At 40.4% G+C, this 23,983-nt stretch overlaps 1 protein-coding gene across 2 annotated transcripts; it reads left to right on the top strand.

Annotated features, from left to right (window-relative positions):
• Nucleotides 1-29: 29 nt before the first annotated feature.
• On the top strand, nucleotides 30-21,245 carry Cfap210 (cilia and flagella associated protein 210). 2 transcript variants are annotated; one of them, XM_048425951.3, is made up of 9 exons: nucleotides 30-181; nucleotides 1,105-1,331; nucleotides 5,685-5,858; nucleotides 5,973-6,166; nucleotides 8,334-8,490; nucleotides 10,743-10,882; nucleotides 14,101-14,293; nucleotides 18,366-18,530; nucleotides 20,804-21,245. In XM_048425951.3, exons 1-9 carry the CDS (start codon nucleotides 133-135, stop codon nucleotides 21,146-21,148), a joined length of 1,644 nt encoding a protein of 547 aa, XP_048281908.1. In that variant the 5' UTR covers nucleotides 30-132; the 3' UTR covers nucleotides 21,149-21,245. The 2 variants fall into 2 exon arrangements, with proteins under 2 accessions (XP_048281908.1, XP_048281909.1); XM_048425952.3 differs by having other exon boundaries at nucleotides 984-1,331.
• The last annotated feature ends 2,738 nt before the right edge of the window (nucleotides 21,246-23,983 follow it).

The raw sequence follows: 23,983 nt of genomic DNA, 5'->3' as shown, positions 1-23,983 counted from the left end.
TGATGACAATAACGTCACTTCCGGCGTGGTTGCCAAACAACCAAACCGTTTGGCAACAGTTCCTGTGCTGAAGTTGGTGTAGCGATAGTCTCCCCATCCCGGTCTGCCCTCGCGGAGCTCAGCTAGTTAGAGATGCAGGTGCGCTTTGGGCGGCGCTCCGGACGGACGAAGGGGAGCACAGGTGAGCTGCCGTGGCCCCTTCCGGAGTTGGGATTATTTCTCGAACCCCAATCTAGGGTGACAAGTGAGGGCTTCGGTTGCCTTTTGAAATGGGCTTTGCCAAGCGGAAAGCATTCCCAACAAGTATCCTTGGAAGTTAGTGAGGTTTGACCTTCGGATGAATGAATGGAATGAGGACTGAGACGTGCATAGTAGAATATTCACAGGAATGGGGGCAGAAAAAGCAGAAAGTTAGACGCCCTCCCAACCCCAAAACTGCCCGGCAGGTCCGATACAGGAGTCTGGGGTTCTTAAGCTTTGTTATTCGTTGAGTAAATTTTGGAATGCCGTTTGGAAATGTTATTGTCCTATTAAGTCGCCATTCTGTTGCAGACCTGCAGAGTAGCTCAAGGAATTAACTCTTTCCACTCTAAAGTTAAAACCCACCCCAAGTCAAATGCTTTGGTAGTGTAAAAAATATGGTACGTAAAGTAAGGTGACATAAGATTTGATTTTGTCATAGATGTGAGCAAGTAGGATTCTTTTTTAAAAAAAAAAAAACAAAAAAACCTTTTATTAAGTCCAGCCACAACAGTTTAATTGTTGTCATGGTAACTGTTATGGTAGATTCTTGGAAATTTGAACCTTTTTCATGTTTTGCCTGAGCTCTGTAGCAATGGCCCCACCTCCACTCCAGAGAACCTGAGTGACTACCTGTCCAGTGAGAACATTACATATCTTGCCCAAGTTTACACATGAAGGAAATCACCAAAGAATCCATCAATTTCCTCTGATTTCATAAAGCCTTGTGTTTTTCCCCTCAGCCATTCTTAAGTCACACATGTGAGGCCGTTTCCAGACACCACTCCACTACAGACATATCTGAGAAAAAAAGCCCGCAAACTCTTCCTGGACAAAGGTTTAACCTACTGTTTAATGCGACAGGAATGAAGAACTCTGAAAAAGAAGAAATTCTCTATCCACCTCTCCTACCTAGCAAGGTAGATCTCCAGCAGGTTACCATAATCCCACATGCCGAGTGGGAAAGGATTCGGGATAGCCTCGGCAGGCTGACGAGAGAAGCGGCGGCCCTTCGTGCAGAAAGAACAGCAAAGAAGAAGATGCATATCCAGTCCCAGGAACTGGTAAAACACTGGACCAACACATACGCAGTAAGTGTCAGCCCCCTAGAAGACGCATGCTTTGAACACTACCTGCGGCTTCTTAGAAGTGTCTTGTATCTTTTATGAATCATTTGATGTTCAAACTGTCATAAATACAACGGCACACGGTTTCAAGATCTTTAAGTAACATACTGTAAATGACACAATTAAGGTAAACGTTTTGTTAAAATTTGACACATTTATGCCTCTGAAACCATCATTACAGTTAGCATAATGAACATATTCATTGCCTAAATTCATTTCCACATCCTGTTTAAATCCTTGTCACTCCTCATAAATTATGGGTTACCACTCATCTACTATTTATTTTATATATATATATATTAATTTATTTATTACGTATACAATGTTCTGTCTGCACTTATGCCTGCATGCCAGAAGAGGGCACCAGATCTCATAGATGGTTGTGAGCCACCATTTGGTTGCTGGGAATTGAACTCAGGACCTCTGGAAGAGCAGCCAGTGCTCTTAACCTCTGAGCCATCTCTCCAGCCCCCTATTATTATGTATTTTATTCAACAGAATCTGAGAGTTCGTTATGCTGTTAAATATACACTTTGTATTGCTGAGTAGTAATCTAGCGATTGATACAGTAAATTTATTTATCTGGTCACTTGATGGTATGGAATCAACAAAATGTTGACATCTGGTGTCTCCATCTTTTGACTGTTAAAGTCGCTGTGAACATTCATACAAGTCTATTTATGGACATATGCTCCAACTTCTCTTGAGTAAATTTCTTGATATAGATGTCTATAGAGAAATCATATGATCACTGAATATGTAACTTTGTAGCTTTCTTTTGTTCTGCTTTGTTTTTCAATACATGTAGCTCTGGGTATTATGGAACTTGCTCTATAGATCAGGCTGGCCTTGAATTCACAGAGATGCACCTGCTTCTGCCTCCCAAGGACTGGAATTAAAGGAATACAGCCCCAGCACCCAGCTTTGTATGTGTAACTTTGTGAGGGGGATGTAGGGCACCTGGAGAGATGGCTCAGCAGTAAAGAGTGCGTACAGTTCTGAGGACTTGTGTTCAGTTTTCAGGACTCACCTTGGGCTGCTCTCAATCACTTGTAACACCAACTCCAGGGGATCTGACATTGTCTTCTGGCCTCTTGGGAAACTGTACACATGTACACACACACTTACACACACATACACACACACAAATATAAATCTTAAAAAATTAACTTTACAAGAAAGTTCTTAAGTGTTTCACAATAATTGTGATTTTTATATCCCCACCAGCAGGATGAGAGTCCTGTTGCTTCTATGTTCACATCAATAGTTGGTATGGTCAATCTTTTTTTATTGTAGACATTCTTTTTTTTTAATTTTTAGATTTTATTTACTTATCATTAAAGACATTCTAGTGGGTGTGAAAATTTCCATATAGCCCAAATTTGAATTTCCATAATAACAAATGTTAAATATGTTTTAAGAATATTCATCGTGCATGCATGCATCATGCACATGTGAAGTCAGAGGACAACTTATCCGAGTCATTTCTCTCTGTCCACCATGTGGGCTCTCAGAATTTAGCTCACGTTGGCCTTTACTTGAACCGTCTCACCAGCTGTCCTAGTTAGCATTAATTGTCAATGACTCAGCCTCCAGTCACCTGAAACAAGTCTCATTTGAGTAATTGTTTTCATCAGATCTGTCTGTGGGCATGTCTGTGAGGAGTTGTCTTTGACTGATAATTGGTGTGGGAGGTCCTAGCCTACCATATATGGCGCCATCACTAAGCAGGTGGGCCAGGACTGTAGAAGGAAGCATGCTTCCTGAATGCCTGAGCAAGCCAGAGGGTGAGCCAGCAAGCAGTGGCCCTGCATAACTTTTGCTTCCATAACTTTTCCTACTTTTCAGTTCCTGTCATAACTTTCCTCGATGGTGGATTATGACCTGGAAGTATAAACCATATAAATCATTTCCTCAGCTGTGGTAGTTTGAATATAATTGGCCCCAATAAGCTTATAGGGAGTGACACTATTAGGAGGGTGGCCTTGTTGAAGTAGGCCTGGCTTTGTTGAAGGAAGTGTGTCATTGTGGGGGATGGGCTTCGAGTCTCTTTTGTTTAAGCTTCGCTCAGTGTCACCATCTACTTCCTGTTGCCTTCTGATGGAGAAGAAACCACTTCTGCCTGCTCTGCCTGCGTGCTGCCATGCTCATCTGGTAATGAACTAAACCTGTGAAACTGTTAGCCACCACCCCAATGTTTGCCTTGATAAGAGTTGCCATGGTCATGGTGGCTTTTCACAGCAATAGAAACCCTAAAGACATCACCTAAATTGCTTTTGGCAAGAGTGTTTTATCACAGCAATAGAAAGGAACATTTACCAAACATCTTTTTGTTTTGTTTTGAGACAGGGTTTTGCCTGTAGCCCTGGCTGTCCTGGAACTCACTCTGTAGATCAGGCTGACTGTGAACTCATAGAGATCCTCCTGCCTCTGCCTCCTGAGTGCTAGGATTAAAGGTATGCCCCACTACTACCCAGTGGCCAAAAATCTTTTGATGAACTTGTTTCTACCTCTTTAAGTTTTTATGATTAGATTTGTTTTCTTATTGATTTTAGAGAACTTTAAAAATATATTCTGAAAGCAAATATGGTGGTGCATCCTTGTAATTAAAATATTCAGGAAACTAAGGTGGCAAGGTCAACCTGGACTACCTCGTGAGTTCAAGGCTAGCCTGGTCAGCATAATAAGACCCTGTCTCAAAACAAATAAGCAATAGCAAAAACAGCGGGGGGGGGGGGGGGGGGGGCTGAGGAGGAGCTGGAGAGATTGCTCAGTGGTTAAAACCAATGCCTGCTCTTCCAGAGGTCCTGAGTTCAATTCCCGGCAACCACATGGTGGCTCACAACCATCTGTAATGAGGTCTGGTACCCTCTTCTGGCCTGCAGTCATACACACAGACAAAACAGATGTCCCGCCCAATCTGCGAAACCCACTCTTTGATGCGGGTGCGCTCTTCCCGAACCGAACCATGAGAATGGATCAATATCCTAGGAGTTGAACAGACACACACAGAAAGACCAGGCTCATTCACCCAAAGAGTAAATGGCAGCTTTATTAAGCACAAGTCGGGTATATATACTTGGGGGCAGAAGGACGAGAGCCCCTTTCCATCCGGAAAAGGGAAAGAGGGTGCCAGGCGCCTGTCGCCACCGGCTAGAGAGCAGCTGCGATTTCGTATTAGGTGCCACCTTGCTTGCAGGTGGAATTACCATATCAAAAGAGGGCCAAGCTCTCTCTAAGCTAATCCCCCAAGCCGGCGGCAGCAGCGAAGGCAGGAAACTAGGAGAAAAACAGCCCTGCATAGCACCCGGGCACCAACAAACATTGTATACATAATACATAAATAAATATTTAAAAACAAAAAACAAAAAAACAGGGCTGGGAATGTAGTGTACTGGTAGAGAGCTTGTTTAGCATGCACAAAACCCTGGATTCATGCCTATTATCCCAGCACTTGGGCGAGGTAAAAGAGAATGAAAAGTTCAAGGTCATCTTTGACTATGCAGTGAGCTTTAGGCTAGCCTGGACTCCGTGACACCATCTCAAAGAAAATGTATATATTTGAAAATAGTTCCTTTCAGTATATATCTTGAATTATCATTTACTTACCTTATCTTTTAAAAGGCAGAAGATTCTTTTGCTTTTTGAGGTTTCTTTATATTATCCAGGTTGACCTCAAATATCCTCCTACCAGGCTTCTGTCTCCAGAGTAGCTGGAGTTATAAGCATGCACCACCATGATTGGCTAATAGAAAAGTTTTTAATCTTCATGAAGTCTTAGGATTGGAGAGCTTCATTATAAATCCCATTAATGGTTTTGGATTTCAAATCATGTAAATGTGCTGCTCACCTAAAAACCTAAATTAAAAATTAATTCAGGGGTAGAGAGATGACTAAATAGTTAAGAATATTGACTTCTCTTCTAGAGCACCTGGGTTTGAGTCCCCACACACACAGTAGTTCACAGTGTTCCATAACTATAGTCCCAGAGCATCCAACCATTTCTTCTGACCTCCACGGGTACCAGGCAAGCATGTGACGGATGCACAGATATACATTCAGGCAAAACACCCATGTACACAAAACAAATAAATAAATTCAAAATATAAGTTCATGTTACTAATGAATTATGCCAACACAAAAATTCATAATGAAATTCAAGTGATCTTATCTTGATAATAACTTTTGGGTCAATTAAATTGATACATAAAAGCAAAATACTGCTTTTGGGTTATGGTAACCACAAAGCCTGGGTTTGATCTCCAACACAATTTAAAAAAGAGAGAGAGAGAAATTGTTTATTTTGTCTTTCCACAGGGAATGAAAGAACAGAAACTTAAAGCCAAGCAAAAGCGTGACGAAGAGATTGAGGCTGAAAGACAAATTCTTGATTTGGAGGAAGAAATATACAAACAAGGAGAACGGAAAAAGGCCATTGAAAAAGCAAAGCAGTATCAGTTTTTCCAGACAGAAAGAGTGAAAAGCTTTCATGTACTATCCAGCTTCTCTCCTATTTATAAATATGTATATTTAGCATGCATAGTTAACACTTTTCTCTAATTACTTATATACAATTTTTTTAAAATAGTGCAATTTTTTTTGTAGTCAGGACTTCTTCTCAGTAGAGTTATGAAGGAGCGCGATGCCCAGATTCAGTTCAAAAAGAATTCGGTCAAATCAGATGAGAAATGGGAGGAACAAGTGAGACTCAATGTGGAAAAAGCTGTTAAAGAAGAGCAAGAGAAAGAAGAAAAACAGCGCCGAGAAAGATGTGCCCTTGCTGAAGACCATCTGAAGCAGTGTGTATACGTGACCTTTTACATGTCTTTCTCATAATGGGTATAGCTTTTCTCCTGATTTTGAAATAATGTGTGCTGAAACATATGGATAAAAAAAATACAAAGAAAAAGATTAAAACTAACCTCTGCCTCTGGGAGAGTTTACTGAGTCACCACGCCCGGTCTCCATCCTGCTTTTATAGCACTATTCAACATCTGGATAAGCTTGAGAGAAACTAGATCTCAATAAGCACTGTATGGGACAGTGAGAATGTGATCTTTTTTAATGCTGCTGGGCTGTCTCAGCCGTCCATCTGTCCATCATAGTGGCCTGTGTGGAGCAAGGCAGAGCTGCATTCCAATGCACTAGCCAACCTGGAAGTCAGATGTGTCTCTGCATTCGCTGCATGATTCATTCTTGGAGTGTGAGGGAAACAGCTGCTGTCCAGGGAAAGGAGAGAAGCTGTCACCCATTGACATTCTTTATAGTGATTCTGTTTTTAATTATCTGTGGGTAAAGGTTTTTACCCTGTTTGGGTAATTTGACTTACTGAAAATTTAGAATGTTGATAGAAATTTCAGGTCCTCTGGTTCATCAAAGAAATAGAAACATTTCTATCTTTTTTTCAACTCTCAGATTTAGAGCAGACTTCAGTCACCCACACCACCTCCCTCCTGCTGAGTCTTGGTTCTCTTCAACCCAATACACTGGGCAGCTTTTACTAATTAACTAGAACTGACAGCATCATAAGAATTTTTTGGTATTGGTGATGGTAAATCTTGACTCTCAATTTGCTTAGATTTTTTAAAAAAACATATTTATGTATATGTATGCATGTCTGTGTGTATAAACCACACAGTATGTTCCTACAAAGGCCAGAAGAGGGCATCAGAAGCCATAGTTCTGTGTAATTACAGGGGGTTGTGAGCCTGACACAGGATGTGCTCTTAACCAATAGGCTGATCTCTCCAGTCCAAAAGCTGCAACTTTTGGTATTTTTTTTGCTTTGTTCTAAACTTAAAAAATAAATTAAACAATTTTTTTTGCAAAATTGGATATTTTTTCTAATATTCTTTAGATCTTTGTTGTCTACTTGTGAATCTGCATCTTCAATGTGATTAGTAAACATATAATATAACAAAATCAGCCAGCATAATTTTGAAAACATAATTTATTTAGGACCATCATTAACCTGGTGTGACAAGGGTAGCACCGCCCTTAGTTTCTTTAGTTCCTTCTAAAGAGAATGCCCTGACCACAAAATGACTTTCTGTTGTGTCTGTGCCAAATTTCTTGGCCTACTTCTCTGGTAGTCATCTATGGCCTAGTAGAAGGGAGTTTTCCTCAGCTGTTGCAAAAGACTCCAGATGCCTGATCATGTGTATAGGGAAATGCAGCTTATTCTTCAGCTGTCTGTTCAGATTGTTGACTTACCCTGAGCTATCTGTTTAGAATGAAAACAGTCAGACTAATAATGCATAGGCTTTCCACGGCAGATCTGTGGGACGTGAACAGTCTTGCTGTATGCTCGGGTGCCCACCAGGTGAGGGATCCCAGGGATCCAGGCTGATGGGAACTCCTGGTAATGATAGTGATGGGGTTTGGGAAGTGAACTGAAGAGGTGGTGTTAGGGAGAAACCTTCCAAGATCAGGCTGTGCTGTTATGCCGACCTTCACATATCCCTGAAGAACTCATCCATGAGCCCTGTGAGTCAGCAAGCATTTGGAGCTCACCACTCAGAAGGCATCAGTAGCCAACTAGCAGGGAACACCAGGCCTAGGCAGGCTAATCTGTGCCGCTAGGGCCAACTTGAGAGTGTATCTTTTACTAGCATGTTTAATTTCTTGGTTAAAGTCTCTATTTGGGAATTTGTGTCTCCACAATTTCTGCACTGGAGCCCACGAACTTTCCCAATCCTCTTACTCAGCTACCTGTCCTGTCTAAAGACAAAGAGCTCTTGGGTCTGCTGTCTGGATTTTTTTTCTTCCAAGCAGTTGGGTTTGGAGCCAGACAGTACGGGCAGTCCTGGGTTGCTCAGATTATCTTTGCCACTGCCGTTTCATGTTCTTTTCCAGAAGAGAATTCGATGTCCTCTCATGCCCAGCTTCGAACCTGATTCTTCTCTCTGAAATGTGACCCACTTGTCTGTCTGCTCTTACTTACACTTACATGTTTTTTTGCTGTAGAATAAAGCAACATGAAGAGGAAGAAGAAAAAAGAAAAAAAAATGAAGAAAAAGATGCTGAGGAGATAAAGCGGCAGAATTTGCTGTATGAAATAGAAATGAAAAAGAAACTAAGCAAGAAACAGGAAGAGATCAATGAAAGCAGGAAACTGTTCCTTGTAAGTTGAAGACACCACAGTGGAGCAGTTATACAGTCAGACGCCTGACTTAGGAAACAAGTCTCCAGCGAGCTGTGTTCCTGAGAGACCCCATGCTAGGAGTGATCGTGTTCAGTACAGTTCTGTGCGGATGTGATTTCGTGCAGGAAAGAAAATAAGACGTATTTAAAATGAGTCTCCTTAAAACAAAAGCTGTGAGGAACGAATGGGGGTGATGTATGTTTGATTTCTGTTGTGATTCTTATGGATGTAATTTATTTGATTTCACGTTTCTTTACTTTTCTTTAGCATTTTAAAATAGTTTTCTGTGTGTGGGTGTTTTGCCTGCATGTATGTCTGTGTACCACATGTGTGTTGTGCCTGCAGAGGTCAGAAGAGGGCGTTGGGTTCACTGGAACTGGAGATACAGATGGTTGTGAGCCTCCGTGTGGGTGCTGGACCCACCAGGGTCCTCTGCAAGAGCAGCTACTGCTTTTAACCACTGAGCCATCTCGCCAGCCCCAATGTTTTTTTAATTTTTAAGTAATGCATATACAAAGTTAAAACATTAAACTCCTAGAGGCAAATGTTATCAGATTTGTTTAACTTTTTCTTTTTGTTGCTCAAAGGTATTATGTATTATTTTATTTTGTCATTATTTGTATTACATTCACTTATATGTGTGTATTTGTCTGTATGTGTGTTTATGGTGCATGGGCACAGCACAGGGGTGACTTTTGGGAGTCAGTTCTCTCCTACCATATGAGTCCTCAGGACTCAGACTGTAAGGCTCAGGTCCCCTGCCTTCTTGAGCCATCTTGCCAGTCCCTATATTTAATTTTTATATTAGGTTCTAAATGGTGTCAGTCTGATTTGTTAGCATCAGCCGTTCTCTGCCCCTTGTCCTGGTTGTGGAGCATTTGGCTCTCGTCCTTTGTAATGCATTTCCATCTCCTCCTCAGTAGTTATCACACTTACGTCATTATCAGGATTGTGTAATTATTTGCCTCTGCAGATCCAAGCTATATACCTGTAGTGAGGAGCTGCGGGCAGGCCTGCTTTTCATCCCGCCCGGCTCCCACACTGCTAGCTTAGCCCCGGAAATAACAACACACAAATTGTATTCATTTAAACACTGTCCGGCCCATTATCTCTAGAGAGTTAGTTACTGACTAACTCTCACATCTTGATTAACCCGTTTCTAATAATCTGTGTAGCACCACGAGGTGGTGGCTTACCGGAAAAGATTGAACATGTCTGACTTGGTGGCTGGCTCCATGGCATCTGCCTCATTTTCCTCTTCCCAGCATTCTGTTCTGTTTGCTCCACCTACCTAATTTTCTGTCCTATCAGAGGGCCAAGGCAGTCTCTTTATTAACCAGTGAAAATAACAATAGATAGAAGATCCTTCCACATCATATACCACAATGGCTCTAGTTTTTTCATTACATGAATTTTCATTTTCATTTTGTTTTAAGACAGGGTCCCCTATGCAACCCTGATTGGCCTCAAATTCATGATTCTTCTGCCTTAGTCCCTTCCCTCTATCACACAGATTACAGGTATGCATCACTATGCCTACTATTACAAATGGTTACTTTTCTGCCTTGATTTTCATCTGTTTAGGGACTACATTTTTGACCTTTTTAAAATTTTATTTTGATGACTTTTTTTCTATATAACCAATAAATTTTGCCAAATGTTTACTGATGCTAATTTTTAATATTTGACTAAAGAATAAACAGTCACTTGTGTTGTTTTTCTTAGATCTTATCCACAGAGACCCCTCCATCTCCTCTCCTTTAGGGCTGCTTGTTCCCTGGGCCTGCCTACTGCCTAGCTGTCCTGAGCTTTCCTGGCCACTCTGTGGGCACAGGTCTTACTCCCGACTCTGATGTCTTCTGTTTCCTGTTTACTCTCTCTCTTGCTGAAGACTATCCTGGAACATCTTCCTAAAGAAGGGTGCTGGGGAAGTCAGTGGCCTTTTAGTTATTTAGCTAAGTTCTAAAGTTTTACTTCACTGAGATGACAATTTACTTAACCATTTCTGCATTATTGACTACTTATTTATTGATTGTTTCCAATACTTTTGTGTTATTAATGTAAATAAACTTGATATAAAGTGTGTGAACATAAACATCTATCCAAATTTCTGGCTATGGGAATAAATTTTCAGGAGAGAAACGAATGGGTGAGAAGTCGTGACCATTTGATAGGCTCTCAGTGAATGTGTTGGGAGGCATGCTGTGACAAGCCATGTTTCTTTCCTCCAGGATCATATGCATGACAAAAACATCATCCGTGCTGTAGAGCGGCAACAGGAGGAGGAGGAGGAGGAGAAGATCAGAAGGTTCATCAAAGCCAAGAAACGCCTCATACAGATGAGGCAGGACAAGGAAGCTGAAACCAACAGGTAGGATTTAAAAACACTTTTTTTTTTGGATTTCTTTACCTTATGAATATGAATGTTTTGCCTGCACGCTACATCCATGTGTGTGCCTGTTGTGTTCCTTGGAACTGAGGTTGTGGCCTGTGGTGAGCCATCATATAGGTGTTAGGAATGTAACCCAGGTCCTCTTCAAGAGCAATACGTGTTCTTAACTGAGCTGTCTGCCCAGTCCCATATCTAGGATTTTAACATAACGTAATTACTAAAGTGCTATCTGAGATTGTTTTTCTTTGGGAATTGAAGTCTCATAGATGAATAGGGTGTTTAGTGACATGATAGTTTCTGTTTGGGGCATGAGAGTTGAGCTGTACCATGGAATGTTCCAGAACTCTCTGTGGTAGACTGTTGAAAACACTGGTATCTCTAGAAGAAATGCTGAGGTGGAGGAGGCTCTAGGAGATGTCGGGATATACATTTCCTTTCCTCATTGGTAGCTGAGCACCTGACAAAAGCCAGCTGAATAGAGGAAGAGTTCGTGTTGACTCACAGTTTAGGATATAAATAGCCCATTATGGCAGAAAGTCATGGTGGCCAGATCTGCTCATGGCTTGGAGGCAGAAGGATGAGGCTGTTTGTTCACATCTACATGGACCAGAAAGCAGAGAGAGATGAATGCTGGTGGATGGCTCAGTTCATTTTCTCTTCCTCTCTTTATCCAGTCCAGTACCCCAGCCCATGTGGGCCTTCCTCTCTCAATCCCATCTGGAAATGACGTACAGATGAGCCCAAATATGTGCCTCACCAGTGTTCTGTCTGTCTGTCTTCCTTCCTTCTTCTTTTCTTCCCTCCCGCTCTCTCTTCCTCCCTGTTCTTCCTTTTCTTGTTTTTTTTTTAATTTTTTTATTTTTTTGAGACAGGATCTCTTTACATAGCCCCAACTGTCCTGGATTCTACTTTGTAGACCAGGCTGGCCGCTAACTCACAGAGATCTTCCTGCCTCTGCCTACCAAGTGCTGAGATTAAAGGCGTGGGCCACCATAGCCCAGAACTCTGTGATCTTTAGTAAGTATCACATTTCCATTGAGAATTTTCAAGATCACCTCAATTAAAAATTGTGTCTTCTAGAATAAAACCCAAAAATACAAAGTGGAAATAAAGAAAAACTGCACACTTTGTTAGTCAGCTCTCCTGTTAGTCAGCAGGAGTTAGTAGACACTCCTGCTGCTGCAGCACAAAGAGAGGGAAGTTTTATTTGGACCCCAGAGGTGGAGGCTTCTGTTCACAGGCGGTTGGCCTTATTGCTTTTGAAACTACGGCACAGCAGTACACCAGGAAGGCAGTGCATGCCGGGGAGAGCTGACCACCTCCCGGCAATCAGTGCGTGCCAGGGAGAGCTGACCTCCTCCTGGTAGTCAGGAAACTGGTACCGTTTTTGAGATGTGCTGACGAAGGTGGAGGGTAATGGAAAAAGTGTGCTACAGCTTTTGCTAACCCTTCCTTTTTCTGTTTTTTAATTCTTAAAATTAGGTTATTCATTTTATTTTATGTGTGAGTGCTTTGCCTGCATATATGCCTACATACCACATATGTACTTGGTTCCCGCAGAGGTCAGGGATGGTCATGAGCCACCATGTGGGGCTTCTGGAAGAGCAAGAAGCACTCAGCGACTGAGCTGTCTTTTCACACATCCCTGCTCTTTCCCTATACTTCTTTCTGGCTGCCATTTTTTTCTTCGTGAGCTGGTGCCTCTGTTATAGCAGGGAGAAGACTCGTTCTCAGGGCCTGGACTGCCATCTTCCACATGTGTTTGCACACATGTCTCTTTTCCACTTCAGACTCTACTTTCTTTCACCTATTCACAGTATCTTCTTCATAATTTGTCATACAAAGCTTCACAGCCTCTCAATAAATTAGTGAACTTGTCATAACTAATTAAAATATTTCTGTTTAAGTCTCCTTCCCTCAGTCCTTTAATTAAATGCACTTACTGTATGTGATGTACCAGACACAAACTTGGCCCTGGACTAGAAAGAGAATTATCTAGCCCTGACCTCAGAAACTTCACAGGGCCAGGGACATATAAACAGATGAAATCAGCATGTCTATGACTTGGTTCTGGGTGGGATGTAGTGGTAGTGTGTTTAGTAGTGTGTAAAGTTGTTTAGTACTTTGCTAACATGTTAGTTATTTCCAAGGTTTTATTTAAGGAAAGGGGTTTTAGAGTGTAGATCCCAGTGCTAGAGCAAGCAGACTATTCCAACAAAGTATTCCAAAATCTGCTCTGGGCCTCACAAGCAGATCCTTGATATACATATTGCTTTTGGTGGTGCAGCTAACCAGTGCTGTGGAGGGAAATTAGTAGATTCTGAAGGATCGCTACCCAGGCGGTCTAGGCAAAATGTTGAGTTTAAGTTCAGAAAAGAGATCTATTCCCCGCCCCCCACCCCCCAAAAAGCTAGGCATGGCAATGCACACCTTTCATCCCAGCTCTTGGGAAACAGGTGAGAAAGTCTCTGTAAATTTGAAGCCAGTCTAGTCCACAGCAGTTCCAGGCTAGCCAGGGCTGCAGAGTGAAACCTTGTCTCAAAAAATAAAAATGCTGGGGCTGGAGAGATGGCTCAGCAGTTAAAAGCACTGGCTGCTCTTCCAGGAGTCCTGAGTTCAATTCCCAGCACCCACATGGTAGTTCACAATCATCTCTAGTGGGATCTCGTGCCCTCTTCTGCCATAAAGGTGTACATGGGGACAGAGCACTCATATACATAAAATAAATAAATCTTTAAAAAAATAAAAGTGCTGAGAGCTACAGGGAAGACACTGCAAACTTCATCCTCTGGTCTCCACTGTACCCACCCATACACTCATGACCACAGGCATGCATGCACCACACATGCACACAAGAACAATATTTTCCTGTGTTATGGAGAATCTTAACACCTTTTTCTTACTCAAGTATACATGCACACACATATGTGATTATATTGTACACATTGATCACTTGGAAAATTTTAGAATATATGCTACTTTGTAGTTATGAGATTAATTTCCTTATTTAGCTCAATATTAAAACTTTAAAATGTATGACAAATTAATTTCCACACACACACATCTATATAGAGCTACAGACTTCTTTTTAGTTTTGTAGATGACTATATAACACCTCAGATTCCCCACTGAGAGTGTTTTAGCTCCATTCCAGAGCTGTCCTGGATGAACTGGCAAATGTGGTTCTTCTGTTATAGGCTGATGGAAGAGCGGAGAGAAAGAATAAATAACTTCCTAAGTGAACTAATGAAAGAGAAACTTGATACTGAAGATTTGATTATTGCTAGAGATATTGCTGAAGCTGAGGCTGAACTGGAGAGAAGAGAAAAAGAAAAATATGAAAAAAATCAAGCAGAGCTGAAAGAAATTGCAGATCATAGAACCTCTGTGGTAAACAATTCGGTTCCAGTGCATAGTGCTGAGACTTTCCTGCTGTGGCTACTATCTCTTTGCCTCTCTCAAAACAAGCAGAGATTTGAGAGACAGTATGCAAATTGTATTCCTATGTTCTTGAAACATTTTTTTGTTTATAAGCTTTATTTTAAAAATCTTGCAAATAAACAGATCCTACACTGAAGTTAACTAGATGCAAAGTCCATACATCCTGATGAATTTCTATACATTTGTCATGACCATTAGGAGAAGATACGTAGCTTTATATTGAAGTTTACACTTTGGTACTGAATTGATTTGTACGCTCTTGTCCTCCACCGAAAGTGAAACTCCATGGCAGAGTTAGCACTGACTGAACAGTTGGCTTTGTATTTTCTTCATGACTCATTAATTGCACCCAGTCCTTCCTCGTCTCCTGTTTAGCTTTTCTTGTTCTCTTTCCTATATGACACACATGTACATTTATTTATACATATACAAATATTCTCTGCTGTGTTCGCATATAAGGGAAAATGTGAAGGTTTATTTCTTCGGAGATTATGTAGCCTCACCTGAAGTTCTACATTCTAAGTACCTCCTATTTCTTTCAAATATTCAGTATAGTTGTCTTAGAATATATAAGGCATATTTTCATCATCCACTCATCTGTTGATGAAAATTAGGTTGAGTCCAAATTTTTTAAAGATTTATTTATTATGTGTACAGTGTCTACATGTATGTCTGCAGGCCAGAAGAGGGCACCAGATCTCACTCAGATGGTTGGGAGCCACCATGTGGTTGCTGGGAATTGAATTTAGTACCTCTGGAAGAGCAGCCAGTGCTCTGAACTGCTGAGTCATCTTTCCAGCCCTCTAATTTTTTGTTATAGTGAATAAAACAGCTCTAAACATCAGGGTTTAATATTTCTGTGGTATGGTATGGAGTTTTCTAGATATTTGCCCATAAGTGAAATAGCTGGGTCATATTGTAGTTTTATTTTTACATTTTTGACAAATTTCCAAACAGATTCCCACAGTGACTATTCATTTGCACCCTTGCCAACAACGAAGAAGGGCTCCTTTCTTTCCACATCCTCTCCAGCATTTATTGATGATGGTCATTTTGACTGGGTGAAGTAGTATCTTGAAGCCATTTTAATTTGCATTTTCCTGATAGTTAGTGATATTGTATACCCTTTCTTACTTTCTTTCATTCATTCTTTCTTTTCTTTTCTTTTTCTTTCTTTTTTTTTTTTTGGTTTTTCAAGAGTGGGTTTTTCTGTAGCTTTGGAGCCTGTCCTGTAACTAGCTCTTGTAGGCCAGGCTGGCCTCGAACTCACAGAAATCCTCCTGCCTCTGCCTCCCGAGTGCTGGGATTAAAGGCGTGTGCCACCACCGCCTGGCTGTACACACTTTCAAACACTAATGGCCATGCATGTTTTTCATTTATAGTGGCTCTTCAGTTCATTTGCTTTTGTTGATTGGCAGTTGTGTTTTCCCGATGTCTAATTTCTGCCATTTGTAAACTCTAGATATTTCTATACTTTGTATTTTTGACATCCTGACTATAATACATCATGGAGTTTCTTCTCTGGCCATGTGTAAGTGGAGTGCCATATGCCTTTTGTTTGAATGTCTCCTTCTTTCTGTAAGTCTGGAAAGTTTTCTGCTATGATTTTATTAATTAATCCATCTATTCCATTTGGTTTTTAACCTCTGCTCCTTCTTCTACACCATGTACTCTCAAGTGTGGCCTCTTGAATGTATCCCAGACATCTTGAAAATAGTTTATGCTCATTATTTTTTTTTCTGAATATATTAATGTTTGGATTATTGTCTCAGCTTTGTCCTCTAACCTTGAAATTAGTTTTTCTGCATGTGCATATTCTTATCTGTTAATGATGGCATCTGTTGTTGTATTTATTTAATTGGCCATCTTTCATCTTAAGTATTTCTACTTGATTGTTTTTTTTTAATGTTTCAATCTCCTTGCCAAATTTTTCTTCTACATGTTGAATGTTTGTCTCTAATATAGTTATGCTGACGTTGGAGACTGTCTTGTCAAAGTATTGAATAGATTTCCTTAAGTCATATAACTTTTTGACTTTTTGTATGGTCATTAATTTTTTTGAACAGTAAGACTAAATTTTTTTCTCAAACATTTCAGCTCTTTCTGTAATTTTTGATTCCCTTATTGGAAGCTGTTCATTCATTTCCCGGCCACCCAGACCCAACTACACAGAAACTATATTAATTTCAACACTGTTTGGCCAATGACTCAAGCATGTTTCTAGCCAGCTCTTACATCCTGAATTAACCCAACCCATTTCTATTAATCTGTGTATTGCCACGAGGCTGTGCTTACTGAGTAAGGTTCTGACTGGCATTTTTCTCCTTTAGCAACTACATGGTGTCTCCTGACTCTGCCTATTCTCTCTGTTTCTGTCCAGATTTCCTGCCTGGCTTTACTCTGCCAAGTCATTGGCCAAAACAGCTTTATTCATTATCTGGCAAAAGCAACACATATACAGAAGTACATCCCACATCACCTTATCAGTTGGTAGGTAATGGGGTATGTGTGGCATATCCCACTGTCGATTATGTATGTGTGTGTGTTGTTTTCATACATTGGTTGACATGGATTTGTTTTGACTCCTTCTCTTCTGAGCCTATAAGGTATTCTGTTTTCTGAGTCATATCTCACAAAGCTCAGCTAGGGGAACTGGTGAAACTTGTGGAATATCAACTGAGCTGCTGAAGTGACCCTTCCTGTCTTGGCTACGTGACAGCAGGACCAAGGGTAGGGCTGTGTATTAAGCAGCACAGTGATCAGCTGGAATCAAAACTTTGGTTGTCCCTTGGATTCTGTGAACATGCTGAAGGCAAGGTACCAAATCAGACCTGGTGAAGCTTGTCTCCTTCCTATATTGAGATGTGGTTATAGTCACAGGCCCAAAGTAACCTCTGGGACCACATCAATATAGATTCCAGGTTCTGCAGTGGAATCCAGTACCACTGGAACCTTGGAAAATCAGAATTCTGCAACCATAATGACCTCAGAGACTCATAGAACCAAGACTCCAGTCTCTCAAGGGACCCTAGGCATATTGGAGCTGACTTCTTTGATTAATAGTTACAGGATACTCTCTGGTCTGCTGATACTGGAGGCCTAGTTGACCAGTGCACTCTGGTTGCAGAAAACCAATACTTATTTTTAGAAGATAGTAAGACCATCAGTTACACACAAGGTGTTTCTTAAGGCTATTTATTTATTTAGTTTACATGTATGGGCTTTTACCTGTATGTACATCTGTGCACCAGAAATAGGGCATTGGATCCCCAGGAACTGGATGGATTATGGGATAGCTATGAGCCACCATATGGGTACTGGGAAACAAACCCAGGTCCTCTGGAAGAGCAGCACTGCTCTTAACTGCTGAGCCGTCTCTCCAGTGTCCCCTACCCTACAAGCTATGTAAGGATGCAGAGTTCTTCTTTAGAACCATCTTAAATGGCAGAATTGTCTTTTATACTTATTTAGATGTTTTAAGAGAAGCCATATAAATTACCTGATTGCATCTCTGTATTTCTTAATCTTAGAAATGGATCCCCACATTATTCCCTATATGTCATCCTAACATTCAAATTACCTGGCTCAAACATTGTAGCAATTAACATATCAGGATTTCTGTACTCTGAGATCTTGCTTTTCTTGTTCCTTCTTTTTCTCCTGCTCTTTCCGTCCTCCTTCAACGCAGAGTTTCACTATTGAGCCCAGGCTCCTCTTGAATTCATCATCTTCCTGCCTCAGTGTCCCTATTGTACTGCTGAGGTTATAGGCATGCCCTACCATATGCAATGTGATTGTTGTCTTTAATCAAAGAGATTGGTCTATATGACTCTCCTTACATTTTCATTAAGTATATCTCTCATATTCAAGAGAATAAAACAAAGCAACCAGCCACACACAGTTTCCTGGCCTCACGTTGCTCCTGGCTCTTTGCTTGAAGCATTCTGGATTCATTTCTTTTCAATGAGAACTGTTGGCTAAAACTGCTTACATTTTTTTTCCTTTGTCATTAAACATCTAGATGAAAAATAAAGAGGAAGAAGAAAGGCAAAGACAAATAGAGTCTAAAGAACAGTTGCTGGCTGTCTTGAAGGCAGATAAGATTTTCCAGGATCTTGAAAAGGAGAAAAAGCTCAAAATCAGCAAAAAGAAACGAGAAATTCAAGATGCTCATGTTCAGCAAATGGTAACTATTCCCACTTTTACAGGAATTTAAAAAGTAAATATGTAATAGAGACTTCACTTTGGTTTCCTTTCTTTTAAGTGGTTTCCTTTTATTGGAGAGGAACAAATGATCATGTGGTGTCACAATAAAGCTATATTAAAAATGTGAAGTTAGTTTTAGAATCTCCGCTCTGTAGTCCTTTTTATGGATCGATCTAACTGGGGCAATAGGAATGAAGAAACAGACATACACACAGAATAGCAAGGATCGGGTGGGCATGACCTCTGATGAAGATACACCAGCAACAGCCTGGAAACTCAGCAAGTTTATTTCATACAGCTGAACCAGGAGGCAGGGTTATTATGTACAGCCGAATAGAGTCAGGCTTAGTTCATCTCAGTAGGAGGTCTCTTTAGGGAAGCAGTCTCAGGCTGTAAACACCCAGGAGGTGGAAGCTGTGGTGGACATTTTCTGAACATGCTGTCAACATGTGCACTTGGACCAGGGGAAGGCTTGGCTGCTCCGTGAGGTATTTTAGTCCTTGACTTGTCTGTGCTCATGTCAGCAATAAACATTCACTCCGGACTTAATCCACTCCCCACAGGTCTCATTCTACGATTTTTGTACATATTTTATAGCCATCTTTAATGCCGATTGTGTTTATTAAATACTAAAAAAAAAAAAAAATGAAGATTCGTAGGATAGGCCGTAACGCTCATCATTGTTCATTTCCCTCTCACCTTTGCTCACGGCATATTCCAGAGCAGTCTGCCTCTAGCTAGATTTCCAAACACGACTTTCCCCATCTTTGCAGCAATATTCCAGAGGCCATGTTGATTGGGATCTTGCAACATTCAATTTTGATACAAGGGAATATTAGCGATTCTAATGTCTAATCATCTCTTAGACATTAGAGATCTTTTCCAAATAGGTAGTCCTCTTTTTCATCCCTGCCAGCCACCTGGTGAGCACAAGTCTCTGTGTTGCCAGGCCTTGGCATTGGCATCTTGGAATGTTAACTGCTCTGATGGAGCGGCTTGATGTGTCTTGTAACTTGGGCCACAGGCTAGGAATACCACCACGCTCAGCTGAAATTACATTTGTACTTATGCTTAATGCATATCAAATTTGCAGCACTTACCACATGACCCTTTATAGCTACTCCTCTTTCCTGTTGTCATTTTCTTAATTTTCACTTTATTCTCCCTGGTCCCTCAGTGTCTTTCTGGAAACTATTACCAAACAAGGATATCTCATATTAGCTTAATACCTTTGGTGAGATTGTTTTAACTTCTGACTTCCAGTCTTACTGAATACTATTTTTTAAGACTAGATATTTTTTATCATCAATTCAACAAACAGAATTTAAACTTTACTTTTAGAACCCAGTAATCATGTGCCTTTCCCTCATAACTTCTTTTTTTTTTTTTTTTTTTTTTTTGGTTTTTTGAGACAGGGTTTCTCTGTAGCTTTGGTGCCTGTCCTGGAACTAGCTCTTGTAGACTAGGCTGGCCTCGAACTCACAGAGATCTACCTGTTTCTGCTTCCTGAGTGCTGGGATTAAAGGCATGCGCCACCATTGCCCGACTTCTCTCATAATTTCAACTAGTAGAAATGATTAGGTTTTATGTTGAAGTTATAGATCATCAAGATACTTTTATGGATATGAAATATAAAAACATATGTAGAAAAACAACTTATATTTAGAAATTCAGCATTTATTAAATGTTACAACTATAAATATGTCAATCAAAACACAGAAAATTCATTAAAAACGCCTCTTCCAATATAAGTTATTGTAACATTGTAAGACAAAGACTTTCTAAAGTAAAGTATTTGGGAGACTGCCTGTATACTTCCTCAGTTCTGAATAAATTTTCATAGATTAATGTCACTCATTGTTCAAACTCCACATTCCTGGGAGACAGAATGTAATCAGTTGCATAAAACTTAGGTATTATTCCTTGCTGGCTTAGTTTTATGTTGACTGACAGGAACAATAATTATTTTTATGCCTTTTAACCTACTGAATATCACATATGTAAATTTAGTTGCCTGATTTTTATCTAAATTTTATGCTTGTAATGATTTTGCTTTGTTTTTTGACTGTATGAGTTTAAACATGTTTGATTGATCCATATTTTGAGTATATTCTTAGCATAGAAGAATTAATGAGTTATAACTTAGTTGTAAAATACTGAGTTTATAAAATTACAACTACATCTTAAAATTATATGGATTTTTGGAAAACTGATGTTTTGATCAATATTAAAATGTATTTTTCTACTCAATAGGCCATAAATAAATTCAATGCAAAACAATCAAAAGAAGAAGAATTAGAATACTGGAGACTTACTGAAGCCCTTGCAGCTGAGAAGGAGAAAGAATTTCAGAAGTATGCCAAAGAAGTAATTGAATCTGAATCTGAATCAACAAAGAAATACACTTACCCTCTGGTAAGAGCTGTACAGGAAGGCGTGGGAGGTGGACGTGGACCACCCTTCGTAGGCAGGGGTGGGATACGACCTAGCTATCAGTCAAAAGATGCCACTGGTGTCCAGCTCCCTTTTTATAACTCTCAAGGATCAAAGTATAATGATTTTCAGAAATCAAAGAGGAGGCTGGGTTTTACATGGTAAAGAAGTTTATTTTTATGATTGATAAAATTTATTGTAGCAAGTATAAGCTACAAATATAATGGAATTTCTGATAATAAAGCCACTCATCTCTACAAAATGTGTTGCCTGATTTGATTCTTTGCAATATTTCCACTAAGAACACATATAAGGTCCAGCATGTGTGTATGTGTGTGTGCAGATTCCAGGGACAACCTTCCGTGTTGTTTTTTTCATTGCATCCAATGTTTTTAGAAGTCTGCATCTCTCACTGACCTGAAACTCAACAAGCAGGCTCAGTTAGTCCCATGTCCACCTCCTCAGCACTGGGCTTACAAGTGTGCGCCATCACACTGGAGTATTCTTTAATGTGTGCTCTAGGAATCAGAGTCAGGATTCATCGTATTGAGTGAGCTACCTCAGCCACACAATGTCAACCTCATTTAGAACATGTTCATTAGGAATGAAAACTCTGCCTACAGCCAAGTGTAAAGTGCATCTGCAGGATTGTAAACTGTGACCTTGTACCCACCGAGCAGTACCTCCCCGAGTCTCCTGTACACAGCCTCTGCTTGTCTGTCTGTCCTAGTTCTTCCGTAAGAATACAGTCCCGCTGTGGACTGCAGTGGACTTCTGTGCTGTCTACCATATTGTCAGTACTCTGTCCTTATGACTCAGTCAGAGATAGCTCTTTCCTCAACAGAAATTCATGTGCTTATTCAATATCATTCAGTTCTTAAAGTCCTTCAAAATTTCATTGTTACTAATATGATTACTATAGGGTTTTGATTTCTCTGTGGTTTATTGTGTATAGTTCCTAGACATGAAATTATTTAAAATAATCCTATATGTAGTTTTGTCGACTTGAAACACAAGTTCATTGGAATTTTTAGGAATTGTGGTTAAAAAAAATAGAACATGAGCTACCATTTTAGCCACTTCTAAGTATGACTTAATAGTGTTAAATATATTTATGCCCTGGGCAGTGGTGGTGCATGCCATTAATCCCAGCACTCAGGAAGACCTCTGTGAGTTAGAGGTTAGTCTGGCCTACAGAGTGAGTTCTTGGACATCCAGAGCTATACAGAGAAACCCTGCCTTGAAAAAAAGAACAACAAAAAAGTGTTAAGTATATTTATATTGCTATTCAATTTCTGAACTTTTTTCATTCTTTACAACTGAAACTCCATACCCATGTAAAGTGTGCTCCATCCCTCCTTCCCTCAACTCTGTGAACAATGGTTGTTTGCTCCTATGAACCTGGCTAAATACCTAATATACCTCCTCTAAGTAGAATCCTACAGTATGTGCTTTTAAAAAGTGACTCAATTTCCATCTGGAGTCCACTCTGATTTAAACATCATTTGAGTTCAAGCTTTCCTGCTCTACCTGCTCCAGTATCTTTGAGTATCTTCTGATTATGCCCATGAGAAAGAGCATTTTGTCCATGAGAAAGAACACATGTCCCTTAGGACATTCACAGGGTGGTGAATGCCAGCCGAGGGCACATCCAGATAGAAAAAGAAACAGATTGCTGCTAGCAGGACTCACATGATAGATGATGAGCCTGCTTTCTCCCAAGGACAGTGTACTGCCCTTTGCTGTGCCTTTTGCCTTTATATAAAACCAAGTCTGAAATAAACTTTGGACTGTGTATTATGAGCTGGCAGCCCTCCCAAATCTATCCTGTTTTTTTTTAAATTTTTAAAATTGATTTTATTGAGCTATACATTTTTCTCAACTCTCCTCCCTTCCTCTCCCCTCCCCTTCTACCGTCTCCCATGACCCCCATGCTTCCAGTTTACTCAGGAGATCTTGTCTTTTTCTACTTCCCATGTAAATTAGATCCATATATGTCTCTCTTAGGGTCCTCATTATTGTCTAGGTTCTCTGGGATTGTGAATTGTAGGCTGGTTTTCTTTGCTTTATGTCTAAAATCCATTTTCCCAATCCTCACGCTCCCTCCCAGGTATCCTAGCTGATTTGTTGGAGCAGGCTCTAACAGTGTATGTTTTGCCTGCATGTATGTATATGTATAGTGCCTGAGTTCTGCCCACAAAGGCTAGAAAATGGTGTTGGATTCCCTGGAACTGGAGTTACAGATAGTTGCAAACTACTGTTGGGTGTTAGGAACCAAACCTGGGTCCTCTGCAAGAGCAGAAAATGCTTTAAACCACCGAACCATGTTTCCAGTTCAGCGTGTCTTTAATTTTTCCCTATTCCTCTTGAGACAGTGACTGTACAGCCGTCTGTTCTTGGGCTCTAAGCTCTCCTACCTCTTCTCTTATGGATTACAAGTGTAGCTTAGCCTTTCTGGCTGCCTTGCTTTCTGAAATGGTAGAACCATTTTGTATTCCCATTAAAGGTTCTTACTATTTTTTTAAACAACATTCTGACTGTGAGGTTGTGTGTTTATGACTAGTATGTGCTGGAATTTAGCCCAGGGCCTTGCAACCTTGGTGGTTGTTATTGCATGTGTGCAAGTGTGATTTCCTTATGTGGCTCAGGCTGGTCTCAAGCCTATAGCCCCTCCACCCAATCTCATCAGCCTCTCAACCATGAGGATTATATTTGATGGATGACCCTTTCATATTTTTTTATGTGTGTGCCAAAGGCGAACCTTAGATGTTCCTCAAGAGACTCCGATTTTTTTTTTTTTTTTGAGACATTGTCTCACTGGGACCTGGCCCTTCTCTCTTCATTCCTCCTTCTCCTGGTGCTGGGATTACAAACGCATGCATGCCACCATGCTCAGCTTTTTAAATGGGTGCTAGGGACCCAATGCAGGTCTTTATGCTTGCACAAGAAGGTACCTTACAGACTGAGCTATTTCTCCAGCACCTGTTTATTTTTAAAAAT

Source organism: Myodes glareolus, chromosome 21 (genome assembly GCF_982192425.1).
Source record: "Myodes glareolus chromosome 21, mMyoGla1.1, whole genome shotgun sequence".
NCBI classification, from domain to species: domain Eukaryota; kingdom Metazoa; phylum Chordata; class Mammalia; order Rodentia; family Cricetidae; genus Myodes; species Myodes glareolus.
This window is presented reverse-complemented; position numbering and strand designations above follow the sequence as displayed.